Source organism: Musca domestica, unplaced genomic scaffold, assembly GCF_030504385.1.
Source record: "Musca domestica strain aabys unplaced genomic scaffold, Musca_domestica.polishedcontigs.V.1.1 1219, whole genome shotgun sequence".
Lineage (NCBI taxonomy): Eukaryota > Metazoa > Arthropoda > Insecta > Diptera > Muscidae > Musca > Musca domestica.
In genome coordinates this window covers 22,806-38,081 of record NW_026712157.1, presented here as the reverse complement: position 1 = coordinate 38,081, position 15,276 = coordinate 22,806, and the positions used below count along the sequence as shown (strand labels likewise).

General features: G+C 32.5%; 1 protein-coding gene across 1 annotated transcript; it reads right to left on the bottom strand.

Moving 5' to 3' along the window:
• Positions 1-9,031: 9,031 nt before the first annotated feature.
• LOC101901300 (uncharacterized) lies at positions 9,032-9,624 on the bottom strand. The gene is made up of 2 exons (XM_011292882.3): positions 9,538-9,624; positions 9,032-9,443 (listed from the first exon to the last, which is right to left on the bottom strand). The coding sequence occupies exons 1-2, from the start codon at positions 9,580-9,582 to the stop codon at positions 9,036-9,038; spliced, it is 453 nt and encodes a 150-aa protein (XP_011291184.2). The 5' UTR covers positions 9,583-9,624; the 3' UTR covers positions 9,032-9,035.
• Positions 9,625-15,276: the final 5,652 nt, after the last annotated feature.

Sequence of the window (15,276 nt, the reverse complement as noted above, 5' to 3'; positions counted from 1 at the left end):
TTGGGTGGTCATCGGATTATATTTAGCGGGTAAAATAGACCATATATTTTGTGTTGAAAAAATTTAAAATTTTTCATTAAACCGCGAATATTTTAAATCCCGGCGAAATTACGAAGCTATGATAAGGTTACTTCTGACCTTTACATTGATGTTAACATCCAACAAATCGGATATATAGCAAAATATGTGCGATACATATGTCTATCAAAGAAGATATGCTTGGAAAATCTCTTATATGTCGAGAACGGCTGAACTGATTTCGACAGTTCACATTAAATCAGAATGGCCTCTTGGCTGGAAAGAAAAAACGTCTAAAAAAATCGCATAAAAATATCTCTCTAAAGATGAAAATATTGATTTTCTAAAATTTTCTCATATTTTTTCAATTTTGTCATATTTTTGGCATATTTTCATTTTGAATTAAACATTTGGTAATATTTCTACAGCTAACAAAACTAAGTAGTTAGGATATCAGGATATCATATACAGATCGTATTTATGGCCCGATCCTTGCGAAATTTTGCATGGGGATAAGATGAGGGTCAGAATAGAAGCCTACTCTTTTTGGAGATGACCGCCATATATTTAGGGGTTGAAATGGACCAGAAAAACTGCAAAAATTGTCAGCAGGTCGTAATTATTGCCCGATCCTCAAGCACATTTGGATGGGGGTTACCGGACATTGCAAAAGCCAAGCAGTTTTGGATGGCCATCCCAAAAATATTCAATGTGTGAAATAGTTTGCCAACTTTTGTAGACAAAATACGAAAATGTCCATTGCAGTGACTTTTTGGAGAATTCACAAATACAGGAAAGACGCACTTCCGACTATTTCGTTAACGCTGATTTCGTTGAAGAATATAGTCAAATGTCTGTATCTCATATAGATGCGTTTCAGTCAATAGCCAATAATAAATGTTAATCTTTTGCCACTTCTGAGAGATTATAGATCTTTGGGAAATATTGGTTCCAGATCTAGGAAGACCATTTACGTGCAACATCTACAAATAAATTGGAAATGAGCAAATTAGTTTAAGTTGCTATTATTCGAAAATTAGAGAACGAAACATGATGGTTTTCTTTTATTATTTGTTACAATATTTTGTGGAATTCTTTCAAGTATCTCGCCTATATAAACTGTATCGTTTATTATAGTGTTGTAGGGTATTCAACGGTCGGCCCCGCTCGACTGTAGCCCTTGCTTACTTGTTTTTTAGTTATTTTAGAAAAATCACACACATACGCTCTCTCTTCTCGTAAAGCATTGATCGTGTGTAAATGAGGAATTTACTTTGGTAGATTTTACATCAGTAAAATAAAATACAGAAAATAAAATTGGAATCTATTCAGCTGCACAATGGGTGTTAAGAACGAGAAATTTTCTAAGAGATCATTATAATATTTTGGGTTGAGGAAGGATAATGATTTGTAGTCTCCTCATTAGGAGATGAGATAGCATACCTTCCGATTTAATCTGTGACTATACATGAGCCTTTACCGTGTTGTTATGTATTCGAAAAAAAAAAAAAAATCAAAAAAGTCATCGCCCATTTTAAAGCTAAATATAATCCAATGGTCGTCCAATATGCTCGACTTCTTTCCTTCGTTCAGGAATTTAAATCTCCATAACAGTAGGCTTTAATTCTCACCCTAACGCTACCCCATGCAAAATTTCGTGAGGATCGGACGATAATTGCGACCGACCTGTATATAATACCTTCAACACATAGTTTTGGGGGGGTGTAGAAAAACTTTAAAAATTTACAATACAAAATTGTAAGTCAAATTGAAAAAATCGCAATAGGGGTCTGTTCAGTCCTAAACTCTAACTACATGCAAAAATCCGCGCCGATTGGTCTATAATTGTGGCCTGTAGATCAACTGCAAAATCAAGACTTTTTTCGGTTTTTGGTCCATTTCAACTCCTAAATATTTTTCGATCATCTCCGAATCATGAGAATCGGGCCATAATTGCGACCTGTAGCTTGATCGGTATAATGAAGAAGGGTGGTACCTTTATATAGGAGATATATGATATTGTGGACCTAAATAGATAATACTCTTCCAAGAAGCGGAGTACACAGAATGAAATCCTTTTGTGGATTTTCAGAAAATTTCATTGAAAAATTTGGCTACAGTCATCAAAATTCCAAACATCGGGGGGTACCGTTATATGTAGACCATACGATATCGTGAACCTATATAGCCCATCTTCGAACTTGACCTGCCTGCAGACAAAAGTCTGATCTGTGCAAAATTTTTAGCTTCCTATCTATGATGGCGAACTTAATATACCCTCAATACTATGTATGCTGGAAGGTATAAAAACTACGCAAACTTTACTTACTTTACCTCTAAGTCCAAAAACATTGGGTAATACGTTAAAGTCGGGGCTAAACCTATATCATATATTTTTTGAGAGGTATTAATGACAAGCAAAACCTTCGAAATACGGAAAATAAGGTGAACCGACAAATTCCATTTGGAGTCACGAATATACTGGAAATTACATCAATGACTGTGTGAAATTTCAAAGTTCTATCTATAATAGCTTGAGCTTTATCTTGGTTTCATGAGACGGTCAGACAGAGGTCTTCCAAAGAATATTCCTAGGTGTTTGAAAATGGAAACACAATTTTGATATACCCTGCATTTTATGGGTTATTTGGACTTATACAAATGAAATTTCACCATCAAGCTGTTTTATCTGAAATTTTATGTAAAAAGCTTTATGAATAGTAAAAAGAGGTCTAGCTGCATGTGCGTGTTTTTAAATTCATTTTTAAGTTTTTAAATAACTTATCCTACGCTAAAGCTTTAAAGATTCCTTCTATGTTTTCTCTGAAACCATAAAGATACCTTTCCTCAATACTTCCCATAACGATTTTGTCACAAATTATAAAAATTATTAGTTTTCTTTCCATAAAATAAAGTTACCCTCATGGTAATGGAAGTTCATTGGAAGCGTAGCTAACACAAAAGCTTAAAGCTTCATATAAAAGCTTTTCTAACATCGAATACGTGGCTGTTAAGAAAGATTCACATAAATACGATTTAGAACGAGTCTCATTTAGAGGAAATGTCAGTAATAAATGGGGGATGTTTTTTGTATATCGTAATGTTATCGTATCAGTTATTTTTATATCGTAAATGTTGAAGGGGAAAGGAGTTGCCCAAAAAAAGCGCAAGATTGCAGATGCCTTTACCAATATAAGAATTGGTCGACCACTAGAAGTCGACAAGTTGATTAAGTCCGAAATTATATAAGTCAAGTTTACTTACGGCAAGTCTTTGTTTGTGGTAGAGGGGGTAAAGGGAAAGCGGGGAGAATTATACGAAGTGGCAATTGCTTTTGTGTTTTTATTTTGCCCTCCACCTTGAAAAGGAGGGTATATTAACTTTGTCATTGTATAAGCCGAGTTTAGAAAAGATTTCCAGGCGCGTCGATCTTGTGCGCAGTTTTTTCAATTTGAAAGACCTTGTTCCGATATATTGTTTTCGACTTGATTTTTTCATCTTATTCATGGCATTCCCCTTCTGCGTGAACCATCAGTAGGCTCGCTTTTATATGCCTTATGAGCTGGGGCATCCTCATCCATTTGCACTACATGGCCTAGCCACTGTAGTCGCTGCAGCTCGATATGTCTGACTATGTTTATGTCCGTGTATATAGATGGTATAGCTCGTGGTTCATACGACTTCGATATTCACCGTCGATGTAGATCGGCCCGTAGATCTTTCGGAGAATTTTTCTCTCAAACTCGAAGAGCTGCCTCATCTGCTTGCGCAAGTACCCATGCTTCAGATCCATACAACAGCACGGGTAGTATCAGTGACTTGTAGAGTGTGAGTTTGGTCTGGCGAGTGAGTCTACGGGACGTCTTGCGCGTTGATACCATCAGCTTCTCGCCATTTACTGCCAGACCCACTTTGACAGACTCCTTCTCAATTTGTTCAAAGGTGGCTGTTACTGCTCTCAATGTTCGACCCAATATGTCGATGTCTTCGGCGTAGGCGAGCAACATGTGTTGTTTGGTGTACCTTTGCATCTGGTGTAACCTTTTCCAGCAGGATGGTAAATAGGTCACACGAGAGGCTGTCACCTTGTCTGAACCCTCGTTCGGTATGGAAGGGCTCCGAGTGGTCCTTTCCGGCTCTAACTGCTGACCTTGTGCCAGTTAAAGTTATCCTGCATAGCATTATTAATTTTGCAGGAATGCCGAACGCAGACATTGCTTTAAACACCTCTGAGCGGATAGGGCAGTCAAATTCAGCTTCATATTCGACAATTCGACATTCTATTGTGTATAGGATGGTTAAAATGGCATTGAAAATGAGATATATCAGTTCACGTTTTGGTACAGCCGTTATTTAATGGTACCTCCCTATATTCGGTATTTTGATGATTTTCGCAACATTTATTTTATCACAGATTTGTCTAAAAATTGACATTTGTAGGTCATATTGGATTCTAGCTCCTGTGGCAGAACTTGGAATATTTAGGTCCATGTTTTCCACATATAAATTGTTTTGTAAAAATGCAAGAGTCAAGATCAAAAGAGAAAAATTGTCGCTAATAAACTCACTTTGTCTAAAACAGAATTAATTTGCAGATGTTTCAAAATAACTTCTAAAAATATTTTCAAGAAAAAAAATGTTTTTTTTTACCTTTTTATTTTAAATATATTTTTCTTACCGGTGAATATGGCGTGAATTGGCGATTTGAAAAAAACAATCATTGATAATCCAACCAACCACATCAACGTAGAATTATAAGAGCACTTGGTTACCCAGCAAACAATAAATATTTATTGTTTGTCGTATGTTTAATTTGTTTTTAACTTTTGCATTAATTATAAATAAAATATAGCCCTTTGACCTAAAGAATTTTTAATAAACAAATTATTGATTTGATAAGACATTTAGTAATTAGAAAAAGTATTATTAGTTATATAGATTTGAAACCCTATTAAAGAAAGACCTTGAAATGATTTCTTGAATAATATATTCTATATATTCTTTATATTCTTTAATATAATATATTAATATAATATATTCTATATATTCTTTAAAACTTAAGATTATAGCTCAGACAGATTCCGACAGGCTGGGCTTTATAACCCAAAAAGTTTATTAACTGGTTCTGAAGAAATCATTTTAAAAAGCGAACTGTTATTTATATAGCCGTCCTAGTTCTCAAAGTCCTCATTTTTTTGTCTATAGAAATTTACGGTTATGTTTATGCCCAGAGAAATCATTCCAAATAAATCCAAGACATTGGCACAGTTCTTGAAAAAATTCATACTTAAACGATTGTGGTCAGACGGTCATTGAAAATATTGCCCGAAAAAATTGTTTTTTTTTTTTCAACTGCACGATTATGACTTAGAGGGTCCTGGAATAATTTTTCTGAAAAAAAAAAATGAAAAAAAAAAAAAAAACATGTGGATTGTGACTGATTGACATTTTTTTGCATCAAAAAGTCAGGAACAACTCTAGTTTAAAAAAACTCTCGATTTTTTAAATTATTTCCATAGGTAGGTATTTGTGACCATATTCCGGGAAAGTATTTTGTTTCTTTGGAGACAGACCCGGAAGCCTGGGATATTTGAACCAAAAATATAGGTCTAAGACCAGGGTAACCTCAGACCTACTAAACCGACATGGACAATTTAATTATAAATTGAAAGCTAATTTTATATTTTGCGGAACACGAAAATGGACATTTTTTTTTAATTTGGTGTTTTTTTATAAAAAAAATAGGGTCAAAAAATCTGCAATTTTGATATAACTGTCGAATCGTTTTATATAACCCCTTCATGTGACTACTTGGATAGGTATATTGATTAGTTTTCAAACTATACCTATATTGCCCATATCGTACCTACTAAGTACGGGTCTAACCCGAGTCTGGGAGCCGGTCTTTTGTGTCAAATATCCGGGTATCCAGGTCCGTCCCCCAAGAAAAAATATTCATGAAAAAATCCATAATTGTTGAAATAATATTCCTAAAACAATCCTCAGATATAGCTTGAATATACATATATAATTATTTGTTTAAATCAATGAATATAACTCATGTTGCTCTTGAAAATAATATTTTAAATCCACATGTGTGTAAAGCAATGAAGGATTTTAAAATTTCTCACAAAATGTACAAATAGAGCAACGTCTAGAAAAAAATGTAAATAGAGCAACGTCTAGACTTCAATTCAAAAATCAGAAAAATCATGTGTATAGATCAAGTCATAGCATTTCGTAGGCTTTATTCTTGGCTCTAAAAAAATTAATAAATATTCATTTTTACATAGCTAAGTCTAGGCTTCGAAAAATTCTTATAAGGTATATATCCAAAGGCCGTAGTTTTTTTTTTTTTGAAAATTCATTTAAAAAATTGATTTTTCGTCAAGGTTTTAGGAACTAATTAGCGTTTGTAGACCAGGCTTAGAAAGCTATTTTAAAAATCTACGCGGAGCTTGGTATCGGCTTAAAAAAATTTGTTTAAAAATTACGTTCTTAGTGCTGGAATTTGGCATAGGAAAATATTAAAAAAATACGTTTGTGAATCATAAACAATTCATGTTTTCAGGTAGTAATCTAATCTGTTCTAGGCTTGGAAATAAGTTTAAAATTTCACATTCATAGAGCTGGGTTTAAGTGCTGGGTCTGGGCTTAGATTTTTTTTTAAGTCCACGCCAAGGGTTAGAATTTATTTTTTTCAAAACCAGGTTTACAGTGCTGGCTCCAAAATTATGATCTATTTTTTTAATCCACGTTTAGAGAGCTTGTTGTAGGCTTAGAAAAATATTTAAATATTTCAAAAAAGAAGAGTATAAGATTTGGAAACTTAAAAAAAAATCATGTTTGAAATGCTAAAAATTCATGTTTATTTTTTTTTGTCTACGCTTCAAAAATATTTTTAAGAAAAATCCTACAAAATAACGATTATAAAAATTATTAAAATAATCTCGTTTGTAACCCTACTCTTGGCCTTGTAAAAAAGACCAGATTTATATGCTAAGAACAAATATTAGAAACTCCCCGTATATATTCCATATGCCAGACTTTGAAAAAAAATTAAAAATATGCCCTTAAGACCCTTAGTCGAGACTACGATAAATTCTTAAAAAATCTATGTTTGTAGTATTTTTTTAGATTTTTAAACCCGCCTTGGTTGACTTTGAATAATTCTTCAAAAAATCCACGTACATTAAGCTTACTTTACGTTTTCAAAAATTCTTATAAAGTCCATGTCTAGTGGGCTGCATCTACGATTTGAAAATTCTTAAATCAAACCACATTTATTGAAATGAGCCTAGGCTTAGAAAATTATTTGAAAAATCGACGTTTCTAGAGATGGAACTAGGCTTTGAAAAATATTTAACAATATCGTCGATTATAGAGACAGGTCTTGGAATTAAAAAAGAATATTTGAAGAATACACGTTCATAGAGTTGGGACTAGGCTTTGAAAATATTTAAAAAAGTCCTCGTTTATAGAGACTTTGAAAATATTTTAAAAAAATCCACGTTTATAGAGACTTTGAAAATATTTAAAAAAAAATCCTCGTTTAAAGATACGGGTCTAGGATTTGAAAAATATTTTAAAAAAATCCTCGTTTAAAGATACGGGTCTAGGATTTGAAAAATATTTTAAAAAAATCCTCGTTTAAAGATACGGGTCTACACTTTGAAAAATATTAAATAAATTCACGTTTATAGATACGGGTCAAGGCTTCGAGAAATATTTAAAAATAATTCAAAAAGCAACGTTTATAGAGACGGGTCTAGGCTTTGAAAAATATTTAAAAAATCCGCGTTTATAGAGACTGGTCTAGGCTTTGAAAAATATTCGAAAAAATCCACGTTTAGGGACGGGTCTACGCTTTGAAAAATATTTTAACGTTTATAGAGAGGTGTCCTGGGTTTAAAAAATATTTAAAAAATCCACTTTTATAGAGACGGGTCTAGGCTTTGAAAAATATTTAAAAAATCCATGTTTATAGAGTCTTTGAAAAATATTTAAAAAATCCAAGTTTATAGAGTCTTTGAAAAATATTAAAAAAAAATCCACGTTTATAGAGTCTTTGAAAAATATTAAAAAAATACACGTTTTTAGAGTCTTTGAAAAATATTTAAAAAAATTCACGTTTATAGAGTCTTTGAAAAATATTTAAAGAAATCCACGTTTATAGAGTCTTTGAAAAATAAAAAACATTTGAAAAAAAATTCCACGCTTATTGAGACGGGTTTAGGATTTAAAAAAATATTTCAGAAATCGAAGTTTCAAAAATTTATTTTATAGAGTTGTTGAGTTGAGTTCGGCTTAGAAAAAATCCACTTTTGTAGAGTTGAGTTTCGACTTAAAAATTTCTGGACAAAATCCAGTTCTGTAGAGTCGAATTTTGACTTAAAAAAAATCTAAAAAATCCTCGTTTATGGAACTGAATCTAGGCTTAGAAAAATGTTTAAAAAATCCACGTTTAAGGGGCTTAGCCTAGGCCTAGAAAAATATTTTTAAAATATTTTTTTTATTTAATTATATTTTATTTTATTTTTTTATTTAAAAACCCACGATTATAAATCTAGGACTAAAAAATATAAAAATATATTTTTTTAAAAATTCAAGAATATAAAGCTGAGACTAGGCTTAGAAAAATGTTTAAAAAAATTACGCTATGAGAATTGTGTCTAAGTTTAAAAAAATCTCAAAAAATTCACATACAGAAGGTTTATTCTACGATTTAAAAATCGTTTCTAAAACTGAGTGTTGGCTTGGAAAAATCTTTAAAAAATAAACTAGCACGTTTGTAGAGCTCTTGATATATATTTTTTATTGAGTTCTTCATATATTTTTCAAAAGATCCCAAATTAAAGCTTTAGGAGTTGTTAAAACAATTTTTCATAACCCATGCAATTTTTCTCAAAAAATCCCAATAATATTTTCGGAAATTGTTAAACAATTTTCATAAAAATCCATGATTATGACTCTGCTGGCTCCTAAAAATATCATTTAAAAATCCGCTACACAATTATTTAAATCTTCCTTTTATTAAATGTCTCCAAACGGTTCACAAACTCCCTAAAACCATTTTTCTTCAAAATCTTTACAACATTTTGATGTTCCGCCGATGAACTCCTCCCTGCCTCCCGATACTTTTCCACAATATTCGAAAAAGTTTTGCTATATTGAAATTCCTTAGCCAAACGATCACCACGATTTGATTTCAAATTTTCCGCTTCGTTTAGAAATTTACGAAATAATTCACGATCTGCGTCGTAGCCCTGGCCTGCGGGCAGTTGGGGTAAAGTACTGCGTATTATTTGTTCGATTTCATCGCCGAGCAATTTCTCTTCACGTTCAACGGCCGCAATCAAATCCAGTTCAGCGGAATCCGAATCATGGACATTGCCAGAGTAAGGCAAAGGTTGACAGCTGAGACACTAATTTTAGAAAATTAAAGAAAAAGGTTAACACGAAATTTATTGGTTCAACGGCAATCAGAAGGAGAATATCTATATGTTCTTTGTCTCCCACCTTGAGCAGTAGCAGAAAAAATGGAATCCAATTTGAATAATACATTTCAAAGGCGGCAATACCCCTGTCTCTTCTCGCGGAGCTTTGAATGGAAACTAAACCAAAAAAAATCTTATCTGAAAAATATAGAAAAAAATGTTTTTTTTGTTGTATTGAAATTATGGCTGCATGGGAGGGATTATCGTTTTGACCCCCTCCAATGAGATTGCAGTTTCTTCGTGAGTGTGTTACACTTGCTTATTAGAGCGCCAAGTGTTCTATTTAAATATAAAATGTAGAGTTTACAATCGAGGCACAGTGGGGTAAAAATATATTTTTGGGGAACTGAACTCAGTTCTAGAAATGAGGATTTTTAAACATTTTTCTAAGCCTGGACACAGTTCCATAAACGTGGATTTTTTAAACATTTTCTTAGCCTAGATTCAGTTCCATAATCGTGGATTTTTTAAACATTTTTCTAAGCCTAAACTCAGCTCTATAAACGTGGATTTTTTAAACATTTTTCTAAGCCTAGATCCAGTTCAAGAAACGTGAATTTTTTAAATATTTTTCTAAGCCTAAACTCAGCTCCATAAACGTGGATTTTTTAAACATTTTTCTAAGCCTAGATCCAGCTCAAGAAACGTGGATTTTTTAAAAATTTTTCTAAGCCTAGATCCAGCTCAAGAAACGTGGATTTTTTAAACATTTTTCTAAGCCTGGATCCAGTTCAAGAAACGTGGATTTTTTAAACATTTTTCTAAGCCTAGATCCAGTTAAAGAAACGTGGATTTTTTAAACATTTTTCTAAGCCTAGATCCAGTTCAAGAAACGTGGATTTTTTAAACATTTTTCTAAGCCTAGATCCAGTTCAAGAAACGTGGATTTTTTAAATAATTTTCTAAGCCTAGATCCAGTTCAAGAAACGTGGATTTTTTAAACATTTTTCTAAGCCTAGATCCAGTTCAAGAAACGTGGATTTTTTAAACATTTTTCTAAGCCTAGATCCAGTTCAAGAAACGTGGATTTTTTAAACATTTTTCTAAGCCTAGATCCAGTTCAAGAAACGTGGATTTTTTAAACATTTTTCTAAGCCTAGATCCAGTTCAAGAAACGTGGATTTTTTAAACATTTTTCTAAGCCTAGATCCAGTTCAAGAAACGTGGATTTTTTAAACATTTTTCTAAGCCTAGATCCAGTTCAAGAAACGTGGATTTTTTAAACATTTTTCTAAGCCTAGATCCAGTTCAAGAAACGTGGATTTTTTAAACATTTTTCTAAGCCTAGATCCAGTTCAAGAAACGTGGATTTTTTAAACATTTTTCTAAGCCTAGATCCAGCTCAAGAAACGTGGATTTTTTAAATAATTTTCTAAGCCTAGATCCAGTCAAGTAACGTGGATTTTTTAAATAATTTTCTAAGCCTAGATCCAGCTCAAGAAACGTGAATTTTTTTAAACATTTTACAGTTCAAGAAACGTGGATTTTTTATAACATTTTTCTAAGCCTAGATCCAGTTCAAGAAACGTGGATTTTTTAAACATTTTTCTAAGCCTAGATCCAGTTCAAGAAACGTGGATTTTTTAAACATTTTTCTAAGCCTAGATCCAGTTCAAGAAACGTAGATTTTTTAAACATTTTTCTAAGCCTAGATCCAGTTCAAGAAACGTGGATTTTTTAAACATTTTTCTAAGCCTAGATCCAGTTCAAGAAACGTGGATTTTTTAAACATTTTTCTAAGCCTAGATCCAGTTCAAGAAACGTGGATTTTTTAAACATTTTTCTAAGCCTAGATCCAGTTCAAGAAACGTGGATTTTTTAAACATTTTTCTAAGCCTAGATCCAGTTCAAGAAACGTGGATTTTTTAAACATTTTTCTAAGCCTAGATCCAGTTCAAGAAACGTGGATTTTTTAAACATTTTTCTAAGCCTAGATCCAGTTCAAGAAACGTGGATTTTTTAAACATTTTTCTAAGCCTAGATCCAGTTCAAGAAACGTGGATTTTTTAAACATTTTTCTAAGCCTAGATCCAGTTCAAGAAACGTGGATTTTTTAAACATTTTCTAAGCCTAGATCCAGTTCAAGAAACGTGGATTTTTTAAACATTTTTCTAAGCCTAGATCCAGTTCAAGAAACGTGGATTTTTTAAACATTTTTCTAAGCCTAGATCCAGTTCAAGAAACGTGGATTTTTTAAACATTTTTCTAAGCCTAGATCCAGTTCAAGAAACGTGGATTTTTTAAACATTTTCTAAGCCTAGATCCAGTTCAAGAAACGTGGATTTTTAAACATTTTTCTAAGCCTAGATCCAGTTCAAGAACGTGGATTTTTTAAACATTTTTCTAAGCCTAGATCCAGTTCAAGAAACGTGGATTTTTTAAACATTTTTCTAAGCCTAGATCCAGTTCAAGAAACGTGGATTTTTTAAACATTTTCTAAGCCTAGATCCAGTTCAAGAAACGTGGATTTTTTTAACATTTTCCAGTTCAAGAAACGTGGATTTTTTTTAACATTTTTCTAAGCCTAGATCCACTTCAAGAAACGTGGATTTTTTTAACATTTTTCTAAGCCTAGATCCACTTCAAGAAACGTGGATTTTTTAAACATTTTTCTAAGCCTAGATCCAGTTCAAGAAACGTGGATTTTTTAAACATTTTTCTAAGCCTAGATCCACTTCAAGAAACGTGGATTTTTTAAACATTTTTCTAAGCCTAGATCCAGTTCAAGAAACGTGGATTTTTTAAACATTTTTCTAAGCCCAGATATTGCTCTGGAAACGTGGATTTTTTAAACATTTTTCTAAGCCCAGATATTGCTCTAGAAACGTGGATTTTTTAAACATTTTTCTAAGCCCAGATATTGCTCTAGAAACGTGGATTTTTTAAACATTTTTCTAAGCCTAGATTCAGTTCCATAAACGTGGATTTTTTAAATATTTTTCTAAGCCCAGATATTGCTCTGGAAACGTGGATTTTTTAAACATTTTTCTAAGCCCAGATATTGCTCTGGAAACGTGGATTTTTTAAACATTTTTCTAAGCCCAGATATTGCTCTAGAAACGTGGATTTTTTAAACATTTTTCTAAGCCCAGATATTGCTCTAGAAACGTGGATTTTTTAAACATTTTTCTAAGCCCAGATATTGCTCTGGAAACGTGGATTTTTTAAACATTTTTCTAAGCCTAGATTCAGGATTTTTTAAACATTTTTCTAAGCCTAGATTTAGTTCCATAAACGTGGATTTTTTAAACATTTTTCTAAGCCTAGATCCAGCTCAAGAAACGTGGAGTTTTTAAACATTTTTCTAAGCCTAAATTCAGTTCCATAAACGTGGATTTTTTAAACATTTTTCTAAGCCTGGACTCAGATCCAGAAACGTGGATTTTTTAAACATTTTTCTAAGTCTAGATCCAGTTCTAGAAACGTGGATTTTTTAAACATTTTTCTAAGCCTAGATCCAGTTCAAGAAACGTGTATTTTTTAAACATTTTTCTAAGCCTAGATCCAGTTCAAGAAACGTGGATTTTTTAAACATATTTCTAAGCCTGGACTCAGTTCTAGAAACGTGGATTTTTAAACATTTTTCTAAGCCTGGACTCAGTTCTAGAAACGTGGATTTTTAAACATTTTTCTAAGCCTGGACTCAGTTCTAGAAACGTGGATTTTTAAACATTTTTCTAAGCCTGGACTCAGTTCTAGAAACGTGGACTTTTAAACATTTTTCTAAGCCTGGACTCAGTTCTAGAAACGTGGATTTTTTAAACATTTTTCTAAGCCCAGATATTGCTCTAGAAACGTGGATTTTTTAAACATTTTTCTAAGCCCAGATATTGCTCTAGAAACGTGGATTTTTTAAACATTTTTCTAAGCCCAGATATTGCTCTAGAAAAGTGGATTTTATAAACATTTTTCTAAGTCTAGTTTCAGTCTCATAAACGTGGATTTTTTAAACATTTTTCTAAGCCTAGTTTCAGTCTCATAAACGTGGATTTTTTAAACATTTTTCTAAGCCTAGATTTAGCTCTAGAAACGTGGATTTTTAAAACATTTTTCGAAGCCTAGTTTCAGTCTCATAAACGTGGATTTTGTAAACACTTTTTAAGCCTAGATTTAGCTCTAGAAACGTGGATTTTTAAAACATTTTTCGAAGCCTAGTTTCAGTCTCATAAACGTGGATCTTGTAAACACTTTTTAAGCCTAGTTTCAGTCCCATAAAAGTGGATTTTTTAAACATTTTTCTAAGCCTAGTTTAAGTCCCACAAACGTGGATTTTTTAAACACTTTTCTAAGCCTAGATATTGCTCTAGAAACGTTGATTTTTTAAATATTTTTCTAAGAACTCAGTTTTTGAAATGTGGATTGTTTGGAAATTTTTTTGAGCCTAGGCTCGGCTTTTATATTTTGGATTTTTTTTAGGAATTTTTCAAAGTCTAGATTAATTCTGTTTCCAAAAAAAATATTAAAAAATATTTTGCATTATAACATTATTTTAAATTGCCCTTCCAGTAACAATCCAATATCCTTTCATTGTTTAAATTTGAAATCCTTGCCCACCGCTGCCGAAAAAGAAATCCAACACAAAAATGATCCTCATTTTTTCTCGTAAATCTCCTCTCAGAATATTTTAACTGGCTTCTGACTTCTTGTATGTGAATTACATTAGCCAAATATTACCTTGTTAAGCGTTTTTGCCAAACTCACCTCCTCCTCTCCCTCCCCTGAACCACTGGAGGACGACCTCAAAAACATAGGGAAAGTGGATCAAGAATTTCCATAAAACAACAGCAGCACATTTTATTTACATTCAAATGCACCACGAATCCTCCTTCTTCTCCATTTTTTTTTTTTGGAGGATAAAAAATGACACACACACAAACATTTTCGAAAATGCAGTGACTTGGCAAAAATAAATGCATATGTGTGCGAATGCTTGAGACGAATATATTCCCATTGCTATAGCATAAATCCGCTCTAGAGCCATAAGCATAAAGTCCATGTGGCTGAAATGGGGGGAGTGGCTGCGGAGAGTGGGTGGAGTATAAAATTAGCATTATTAAAAAATACTTAAAATGCAAATCTTATCCTGACATTTTAACTCTCTTCGCTGCCGCAAATGCACAAAGAGTCATATGTGGAAAATAATACATCCATGTATATGTATATGTATGTGTGTACAAACAGCAGATGCATATGTGCAAGATTTATGTATGTCTGCACATATGTGTGCAGTTGTGAATTTCGGAAAGTCAGGACAATAAGCAGTTGCATATCATAGAAGTTGGCACTGTACAGCTGGTATTAACAAGCAATTTCCATAAACGAGGATTTTTTAAAGAATTTTGAGGCTTAGATAAAGCTCCATAAACGTGGATTTTTTAAAGAATTTTAAAGCCTAGATTAGCCGTCATAACGTGGATTTTTTAAAGAATTTAAAAGCCTAGATTAGCCGTCATAAACGTGGATTTTTTAAAGAATTTTAAAAGCCTAGATTAGCCTCCATAAACGCGGATATTTTAAAGAATTTTAAAAGCCTAGATTAGCCGTCATAAACGTGGATTTTTTAAAGAATTTTAAAAGCCTACATTAGCCTCCATAAACGCGGATTTTTTAAAGAATTTTAAAAGCCTAGATTAGCCGTCATAAACGTGGATTTTTAAAGAATTTAAAAGCCTAGATTAGGCTCCATAACGTGGATTTTTTAAAGAATTTTAAAAACCTAGATTAGCCTCCATAAACGTGGATTTTTTAAAGAATTTTAAAA

Excerpts from the sequence above, each read along its gene's own strand:
- LOC101901300 (XM_011292882.3), bottom strand. The coding sequence starts at position 9,582 with ATGTATTATTCAAATTGGATTCCATTTTTTCTGCTACTGCTCAAG. Across the intron at positions 9,444-9,537 it reads TTTTTCTGCTACTGCTCAAG|TGTCTCAGCTGTCAACCTTT; the intron begins GTGGGAGACAAA and ends TTCTAAAATTAG.